The sequence below is a fragment of the Sphaeramia orbicularis genome, chromosome 10 (assembly GCF_902148855.1).
Source record: "Sphaeramia orbicularis chromosome 10, fSphaOr1.1, whole genome shotgun sequence".
NCBI lineage: Eukaryota > Metazoa > Chordata > Actinopteri > Kurtiformes > Apogonidae > Sphaeramia > Sphaeramia orbicularis.
Window position 1 is genome coordinate 21,815,635 of NC_043966.1, and position 10,308 is coordinate 21,825,942.

At 42.6% G+C, this 10,308-nt stretch overlaps 1 protein-coding gene across 7 annotated transcripts in view; it reads right to left on the reverse strand.

Moving 5' to 3' along the window:
• pcdh19 (protocadherin 19) overlaps nucleotides 1-8,860 on the reverse strand; it is a 52,045-nt gene extending 43,185 nt beyond the window's left edge. For 2 of the 7 annotated variants that reach the window (XM_030145204.1, XM_030145203.1), the window contains exons 1-2: nucleotides 5,587-8,860; nucleotides 2,908-3,040 (exon numbers count right to left, since the gene is read on the reverse strand). In XM_030145204.1, coding sequence (XP_030001064.1) covers nucleotides 2,908-3,040; nucleotides 5,587-7,733 — 2,280 coding nt within the window. In that variant the 5' untranslated portion in view covers nucleotides 7,734-8,860. Of the gene's footprint in view, nucleotides 1-2,694; nucleotides 3,041-5,586 lie in introns of all 7 variants that reach the window. The other 5 variants (XM_030145200.1, XM_030145199.1, XM_030145205.1 and 2 more) reach the window with 4 other exon arrangements.
• Nucleotides 8,861-10,308: the final 1,448 nt, after the last annotated feature.

Sequence of the window (10,308 nt, forward strand, 5' to 3'; positions counted from 1 at the left end):
ACAAGGGAGAATACAATATACACAATGCAATTGCAGGTATGAGGCCTTTGGGGAGACCTGTCACTGTTATCTTGGCCAAGTCTGCGGTGTTTGTGTCGGTGTGTGTCTGTGTGTGTATGTGTGCTTTGTCTGGAGCAGGAAAAGCTCCAGCTGCTCTGACATAAGCAGGATGCTCGCTGCCCCACATAAACTAACAAAAGAGAACTTTGCATCGATCAGAAATATAAGTTACAAATAGACACTACCTCCTATCCTCTTTCACTCCATTAGCAATCCAAATCTGACCTCATATCTACACGCTGATGACTATGATAATTTTAAACTACATGTTTGGAAAATAAACAAACATCATTGTGCCCTAGTGTAAAAACAAAAAGCTTCCACTGAGGATAAATGAATCATGGATAATTATGAGGTTGCCCTCAGGATGAAAACAATTTTTGGGACAAAGCAGCCTTAGTAATCACAACAGTGGAGCCACTAGTGTGTCCTTGCTAGTCAATGGGATATGGGTTGAGGACTTGTGGAGTCAAGTGGTTTCAAGCCCAAACATGCTCATTGTAACAAAGCAATTATCAGTGATTTCACTGCTGTTTGTTTGTGCTATAAATGGCATTGTAATTATCCTGAAACCATGTTTTATTTAAGTGCAACATTTGTACATACTGTAGAGCTCTAGAGTCTTTTGCAAATGTCACAATGGGAAGGAAAGAAAACAATGACAACTGTTGATGTGCTGGGGTTACTTTATCGGAGGGTAAGCCATGCCTTTCTCTACCGCCACTTCTCACCCACTTTCTCATACACACACACACTCTGTTTTCTCAGTCCAGGGAAAAAACGCAAAAGCCGGGTCAAAGAGATGTTTGTCAACATCATGTGCAAGGCGGAGTGAGGTAGAAGCTGCATGCTAAACAGGCTCTGCTTCTATCAAGCCAATCAACTGCCTCGATGAAAATGAGAAAATGTGGTCTGGCCTCGGACACCTGGCACTGAGACTCATTCAGCTATGCTCACTTCTTTGCTCCTCATCTCTCGATCTGCCCTCACACAGCTTTATCAAGACAACTCCGAGCCCTGCATATGGAATAATCAAGATCAATCTTCAACCCTATTCGTCTCCCTCTCCACTTTTTCATTAGCTAAAACAAATAAAGACTCCTCTAATCCTGTAGCAAATGTGTTTCTATTGGATGGTTAAGCTACAGCGACAGGATGCTGCTGAGCCTTTTAAGAATGTTGGTTGATTTCTTTTTACAGCCAGCGCCACATTTTTGGCTGAGGAAGAGGGTGATGGTGACCTGCATAGAACTACCAACCAGCAAATGCAATCACAGCATACGGGTCACTGCATGTATGTGCTGAATCCCCCACCTCTGCCTCCACTGACAGGATAAAACCACAGGACAACCCCCCTGCAACATTCCTCATTCTTTCCACCTGTGTTAGCCATGCATACACACACAGAGCCGGCTTAGACAGGCCCAGTAAATCAGCATGCCTGTAAGTAGGTCTCATTGACCCCTCAGGATCCATCGGTGCCTGGATCTCTCTGGATCTTCCAGTCAATACATCAATATCCATCTTGTGTTTCTTGTTTTAAGACCCCCACTCCCAGCCCCACACCCTACTTTCTTCTGACTGAATGTCAAACAGAGATTGGAGTCATCAATTACAAGCGTATGCGTGTGTGTGTGTGTGTGGAGGTGCAGTTTATTTGTTGCTGTCTATAGGCGTGAGCAGGATGGTGCCAAACACATTCTTACACAAACACACACACTGATATGCTTTTTCTTTCACACACACATAAACAAAAATGCCCCTTACTCCCATGAGATCAAGGAGAACTGGGTCATGAAGAGAAGGAGAAAGGCTGCCTAAGGAATCCAATAGACCAGTTTATACATACAAAAATCTATAAAATAAAGATCAGCTGGTCTGCGTACACGCTGTCAGCTTGAATGGTCTTTCAAGTCAGCTCTCACCACCTTGCTGGAGCCATGCATGGTATGTCAGGGTAATTCAATGGCTGGATGTGCAGAGCGGCCATGCAGTAACACTGCAGCCAAATGGACGACGCGCCGATAAAGCATTTAAGCAATGATTATTCATTCTGCTAGCACCTGAAATGACGTGTGGTGGAGCTGATTAGCTGGGTCAATACATCTGGCAGGTGCTCAAACTCCTGTTCTTTTTGCAATAGCTCAGCACACACAAATAAAAAAAATACACAAGTGGAGTAACAGAAGCCGAATAATCCACTTTGTCAGGCCTCCAAATTCTGCTTGGCAAAGTGCTCTCATTCACAGGTCAGCTTTAGTGCCTCAACACCTTGAAATGCCTCGAAGAATTCCTCTAAGATCGACTGATAAATCGTCACACGTGCCATTTAAAATAGATCAGCTTTCCATCAATAAAGGAAAGACATTTGACTGACTACACAGAACAGTACAACAGAAGGCAAAATATATCACTAGATCTTTAGATGTGTTGTGCGGTTTACAAAATCTCTGCATCCCATTTAATGACATGGAAAATCTAATTTTCTGTTGTAAAGAAATAAGAGATTTGACATGCCAATTTGTTGTACACATCAGCTTTGTCTTGTGTTCCCTTTCTTTTTGTCTTTTACCTCTATAGCCCAAAGCAGCCCAACCAAACATTAAGAATAGAGCAGAGTGTATTGTATCTCACCTCTGGCAGTGGCATGCCGTTGATGATGAGGTCTGGCTGTTGGTGGCCCTGCCCAGTGAATGGATGTTGATAGCCATGGTTGGGAGCTGCATTGCGTGAGTTCTGGTTCTCCACATTGAGGAAGGTGCTCTCCGAACGCCTGCAGCCCAGCGGCAGGCTCTGCTGGTGGTAGTCGAAGTAGTTGAGCGAGGAGGTGAGAGACGAGCAACTCACCACATTCATCTTGTCTGTTTCCTCGACGTCGCGTGGCACCAAGCGGATGTCATTCTTGCTCAGCTTCTTCTTCTTGCTGGATTTCTTCTGGTTGCCATATGAGTACTCCGCCACCCTGCGCAAGTAAAAGAAACTGAACAGACTCAATAAAGCAGTGCTCTGTCTTCCATTCCATTGTCCATACAGTCAAAAAGCTTGCCCACCATGCCAGGAAGGGCGCTGTTCGACCATGGATACTGCAGACAAAGGCTCATTGCCCGTGACCAGGGGTGGAACAGCACACTTAAGTGACTTCCTACACCCAGTTCACAATTGAGTTGTCATCCCTTGTTTGTTTGCATTTGCATGCTCAACCATGGACATGTCACAAACAGGCAGACAATATGCAAACATGCCAAAACCACAGAAGCAAAGCAAAAGATCACATTTGTACTGAGCTGTGCTACCGGTATATGCAATCATATTCAAAGCACATACAGTAACCCACACTAATTCCATTTTTTCTTTCATTATCAAGCGAACCCACTAGCAATATGGAGTGCAGGAGAACTGCAGATTCAAATTCATTTAGCTGCTCTCAGTTCCTGCTGCAAACTTGAACTGAGTAATTTGACTTTAATAAGAGCAAATGAGCAACACAGCCATGTTTTATCAAAGGATCCTCAGACTAGGGGAAATATCCATTCTTCGCACAGCCTTGCAGTTTTACACAGGAGAACACTATGCTATGTTCTCTATAGTGATGACTACAAACTTCACTAAGCATATTCTGTGTAATTTCGGGTGTTTTTACCATCATCATTACTTCAAACTCAGAGAGAAGTAATTTTTTAACCTTACAGCGTGTAGCATATGGTTTGCTGCTTTTTGAAATTCACCACATAACTATAGTTACACATCCTGCACAAACTGCAATATCTGGAATGTCTCTGTATAAATATGAGCCCCCACTGGCCCCTGTTAGTCACTAAAATGCCTTTCTAATTCTCCGCCACTTCTAAAATCGCACTGGCTAAGATGCGGCATTGTAGTTTTGATGATATTGGAGATTGTCTTTTTCATTTTTCTTTTAGATTGCATCTTGAAAACAGCTCCTGCCCCCATTCTGCTCCTCTTTGATTTAGAGGAAACAAAATTGGCAGCTGCAAGGCTAGAAAATACTCTATCTTTTTTTCATTTAACATTTTAACATGTTGTCTCTCTGGTCTGTGCCCAAATTGAAATCTGGGAGAGGAAATCTTCAGAGTCAGACAGACTGAAAGAGGACAAGCGATGAATTCAAGATAACTGCCCTCAAATTCAAGGTGGCAACTGAGAAGAAGAACATATCAGTACTGATTAAAGTACCCAGCAGGGAGGGTGGCTCACACAAGGGAAGTCAAGTACTGTAAGCTTTATGCATTTTCTGTTTGTTGTTGACCATTATTTTCAAGATAAAATGTATAAATTTATTTATTTATTTATTTATTTATTTATTTATTTATTTAACAAATTATACTGTATTAAGTAATTGTTTTGCTTGAATTTAATTGAATTTCTGGATTAATTTAAATGACTCAGAGGAAGTGTATGATAACACTATATAATCTTTTTCCTCATCTTATCAAAATGTACTCTGTCATGCTTTACTCTAGGATTTCACCATTTAAGCAGAAAGAACATTTATTACAATTTCACGAATTCCATACATTTAATATATTTAACCAAAAAAACTTTCAACCTAAAAAAAGAGTATATAGAAAACATCACTTTAAATCAATAACGTTAAATGAACAGAGCAATATTTTGAATTAGAATTGATTTTGATGACTGCCTGCTTGAAAATCCTGTTACTTTACTTCAAATTGACAAAATTATGTTTGGAGCAAAATGTCATTATAGCTTCAGGTTAAATTTTCCAATCCAATCTATATGTAAATTTATAGTTGTAATATGGCATAGGGAAATCAAAGGCAGAGCTGATGTTCAGATTGATGAACAAAACATAAGGTACAATATGAAAGATCTGGAAAAAACAAAAAACAAAAATAATCTGTTCTGCCTCTTTTCTCTACTGTGCCATTTAATGACTGGTGTTAATTCCGTGCTTTTATATAATCATGATGAAAAAACATTGGTATTTGTTTTTTAATTGTTGCTGAATTTATTCTTACGTTGCTCCTAATGTTTCAGTCATCTATAATAAGGATAGATTATCGCTGATAACAGCCAACCAACCACGCTGGACGTGAATAATAAATGTCTGCTAGTTCTATTGAACTAGTAGGACGTTAATTGTCAGGCAACACACCCGCAAATTGAACATGACAGTCCGGCCGTCATATTTATGAGTCAATTGGTTACAATGGAAGGATTAAATCAATCAATCACATTCCTGCAACACGGAACAGTGGGTCTCAGCTGAATGTGTCTGATTTAAAAGCAGTTTCTCGTCTGGGTTAAAGCTTTGTGTTGTGGGGGGAAAAAATCTGCAGTCCTCACATTGTGGCCTCTACATGCTGCATGACAAAAGCAATTCACCGATAACTCGCAGCGTCAGGCACAGACGCGGACACACGCACATGCTCGCCCCCTTTCTTTAACTCTCCCACCCCCCTCCCTCTCTCTCTTCTTTCCTCTCAAACACACACACATAAAAAACAGCAACAATAACAGCCACACGGGATATTTTGTCAGTACCTGCAGTTGTACGTCCGGATCTCCTTGTTGTCCCTCTTACACTTGACAGCCACAAAAATCATGGTGACAAACAGGATAGCAGCAATAGAGCCCAAGGCGATGATGAAGATGAGGGACAGGTTTACAGGTCCAATAGACTCCTGTGCGTTCAGGTCTGGGGAGAGGTACACAACTATGTAGGCCGAGGCGGATAAGGAGGGTTTGCCGTGGTCCTTTGCCACCACTGTTATCTCATAGGTGGATTTGGCGTTTTCTCCAAACATCCTAGTGGAGCGCACCTCTCCATTCACCTGGTCGATCTCAAAGAAAGCCCTGTCCCCCTCTGAGATGGTGTAGGTCAGCCGGCCGTTCTCCCCCTCGTCGTAGTCGTCTGCTTTGACCTGGGTGACCATGTAACCCACCCCAGCGTTTCTAGGAATGGAAACCTCCGCCGTGCCATTAACCAGAGGAGGGTTCGTCATAACAGGTGTGTTGTCATTGACGTCCAACACCACAATACGCACGGTGGCGTTGCTTGATAAAGACGGGTTTCCATTGTCTCTTGCCAAAACTTTAAAATCAAAAGTCCTGGTGTATTCATGGTCGAATGATCTCATGGAGTAAATGCGGCCTGATGGGTTTATACTGACATATGTGTTTACATCCATGTGCTTAATCTCACCAGGGACTATGGAGTATGAAACTGTGCCATTCATTCCCAGATCCGGGTCTTCTGCTGCCACTTCCAGCAGACACGAACCAGGGAGGTTATTTTCCATCACCATCTCCTGATAGTGGGGCTTTAGGAAAAGGGGAGGGTTGTCGTTTTCATCCGTGACTTTGACAACCAGTGATTTTGTGGCGCGTAAAGGGGGGATGCCACTGTCCTCGGCTTGGATAGTCAGGTTGTATGTGTCCTTCTGCTCTCTGTCCAACCTGCCATCCACAAGTATAGTGGAGAAGCTTTCATATTCTTGGAGCCTGAACGGGACATTCCCCTGGAGCCTGCATTGCACTTTGCCGTTTGCCCCAGAGTCCTTATCAGACACCCTCACTAATGCAATGACATATCCACGCTGCGCGTTCTCACTAACTTCGACCATCTCTGTGTTGAGTGAGAGTAAACTGATGACAGGGGGGTTATCATTCATATCCATCACATTCACTGTTACTTTGCAATGAGCAGGGATGGAGTTTGGACCTAAATCTTTGGCTTGGACGTCGATTTCGTATATTTGCGTTGTTTCATAATCCAAAACGCCGTTGACTGTAATGATCCCAGATCTGGGGTCAATTTTGAACGCGTCCCTCGTTTTCTCGGTGACGTAACTGTTGAATGAGTACACAATCTCTCCATTAGTGCCCTCGTCAGGATCCGTTGCGTTCAAGTCTATGACTAATGTGTTGATAGGGGAGTTCTCCATCACATTCACTGTGTAAACGGGTTCGTCAAACACAGGGTTGTTGTCGTTCGAATCAATTACTTTGATATTTAACTGGACCGCACCTATCTTTGGAGGGTCTCCTCCATCTTCTGCGCTTATTTCATATGTGTAGTGTGACTGTGTTTCCCTGTCTAACGATTTTTGCACCACAAGCTCTGCTATCTTGGAGCCATCCCCTCTGGTCTTTATTTCTAGTCCGAAGAGCTCATTTGGGGTGATGGAATATGACTGCACTCCAAAGATCCCCGAGTCCGGATCGCTTGCCCCCTCTAGGGGAAACCTGGTACCAGGGGAGGCATTCTCTGAAATTTCAATGTCAATGTGGCTCGTTGGGAATCTGGGTGCGTTATCGTTCAGATCCTCAATTTCAACTTTGATGACACAGATCTCCATAGAGTTGGACATCACTTCTAGGGAAATAATGCACTTTGGGTTCTGTCGACACACTACGTCCCGATCTATTTTCATTTGGGTTGTAAGGATTCCGCCCGGACTGAGTTCCACCCATCGCGGTTCAGAATTGGAAATAACCCTTAAATACGGAGGCTGCGGTGCAATCTGAAATCCTTGCTTTAGTGCGTCCTTTGTCACATTTCCAATCACTGACCCGGGCTTCATCTCCTCGTTTATTCCATATTTAAGGTTGATAACAGCCTCAGCCCCGACCCAAAATAAGAGGAACACAACAATTAATTGTATTAATTCCATATCCTTGGTTTGCATTATACCTGTTGAGTTTTTCTCTGGCTAAACCTTGACAATTACGCACAAGAACGCGTATCAGAGAAAGCAGGAAAATGTTTCAAATGGATCATCTCATTAAAAAAAAAAAAAAACAAAGAGTCCAGTGAAATTGTTTGAATGCCGGATAGCTCTTGGAAATGCAAATTATATCATGGTTCGGAAGGTATAATTCTAACAAGTGCCTTAACCTACTTTTCTCTTCTCAGGCAAAGCACATCCTCCGGTCTACTGCAGCGAACGAAACATTGGGGACGACAGACCAGTGCAAACATGCTGAATCTTCTCACAACAGTGATTTAACCGTGTAAATCCGTGCAGCTCTTATCAAGCGGCAAACTGGTCTTACACATGACTCATGTGAAGAACTGTCCATTTTCAAGTGGACCGAAGAGGGGGAAAACACTCGGACTGCATAGGCATAAAAATCAGAATTCCTGTGAGCAAGTCCAGAAAAATTCAAATCTTCCGTGCAGATAAAGTAACGGGGCTCAGAAGTCCGTGTTAAATACTCCGCTTTGACCGCTCCGGTGTGTTTGATATATTACAAGTACTGATAAAATGTCCTCTTTAAATAGGCTTTTAAACTGCACATCTGGTGAGGGGGTTAAAAAAAAAAAAAAAAAAAGCTTATATGGTCTGCAGACATAACATAATTCAACAGCTCAAGTCCGGATATGTTTGCTTAAAGAATAAGGGTGAAATTGCAGGAATGTCTCATCACATCACTGAAGTCCCGATTACCTTTTTTTTTATTTCCAGCAGATTTTAATCTTTCATCCCATCCGCAAGTCTTGAAGCTTTTACTTACTAATTAATTTCCTCGTATCTCACTTGGAAAAAGGCTGCACATATCCCGATAATTAGTCCATGAAATAGAAAAAAATCCGTTGAAAATGTAGCCGACAGCCAGTGGGAGGGAACGATGCAAGAGCCTAGTGGATGTACAAAAACCATTTCATGTTGGGCTGCTGCAGACTAGAAGCACAGTAGCCTATATCCAGCCTGGTAGAGACAGGGAAAAAAAAAAGAAATCACCACTCGTTGCCAGTAGGCTGTCTAGTTGACTCCAACAAGCGCTCCTCTCGCTTCACTGGTGCAAACTGGAGGACGCGCAGCTCAGAGCCGAGCGCTCAGTCTCAGGACCCGCAATCCCCTCAGCCAATCAGAGGTTACACAGGAGGGCTGGAGCTGCTGGTGGGTGGGGCAAAGTACAGCAGTGGTACACGGCCAACTACCTGTTCTCTTGCAGATGGACGACTCAACGGGCAATCACGGAGTACAAGTTGAAACACGAAGCTGTGTATTAGATGATGGTTAGATCAGTGGTACCAAAAGTGGGGTATGGGGACCCGTGAGAGTCTTTCACATGGTTCCCTTGGGTCCCACATGAAAAGAATAACACACTAATTTCCCCCAGCAGAGCCAGAGAAGGGATGCTAAGGATATTTTTCACAGACTTATTCCTTCTAGGTTTCTTTCTTACGAAGATCCCGAGGACAAAAAAAAAAACTTGCTGCACTTTTTCGGTGGATTATTATGGACCTGTCGTCTGTGGCATTGTGGAAGTTAGCAGCATCCCTGAAGAAAACCTATATCTAATCTGAGGCAAACTGTAAGCCTGTTGATCTACACACTGTTGCAACTGTAAGCATTGCGTTACATCAGATGAATTACTCTGTTGCGTTAAATGTGCGCCATTCTGAACTTGCAGGAGTCAGGCTGAGGCAATTCCCAATGATGAACAAGCGATATAGATTATAGTTTTCATGTAGCAACACACTGGGAAAAAAAATCTTGCCATAGGCCAAATCAATATATAACAACCCGCATTTTTTCTCTGTAGACATAACGAAAATCAAAGAGTTTCCGTCTAAATATTACCCCTGAGCGAAATGCGTCATTTGCACCAATACACACACAGGGACATATACTTAAACACAATATATTATAGCCTCTAAAATGTCAAGAACACGCGCTGGTCAGTAATTGGTTTCAGTTTAAGGTCACAACCAATAGTCCAGGCCTCCTTCCCGTACCTGTTACTGTCACAGATATATAATGAATTGATTTTGGCACTGAATAATTTCAGATTAAAATGTCACCGTTGCGCGTCAGTTTAAAACGGATCGTGCGTAATTATGAAAAAAAAAACAAAACAAACAAACAAAAAAAAACGTTTTATTCTGAGGGAAAATAAAGCATCCTCGCTTGTGTTTGTCTGTCGCAAAGTCCATATTGATAAAAGGTTAATAATGAGGTGGGTGGATTCTAACTTCTAGTCCGTCGGTAATCATTATAAGAAAAGGAGCTCCAAAGCATTTATTAGCTGTTATTCAGTGCATGCATTTCCCCTTATCTCCGTCTAATTCAGGCCGACGTCACATTGATGCTCCTCAATTCATTCCTCCTGACACGTCAGCCAATAAAACTAAGAAAACTATTCTTGCCACTGAAAAGGGATGAATATAAAGTCCCTCTGTAGCAGTCCTGCGCATATTGCACACTCTCATCAACCTCAGCGAAATCTCACTCTTCTCATTCACACAGAGCTGAC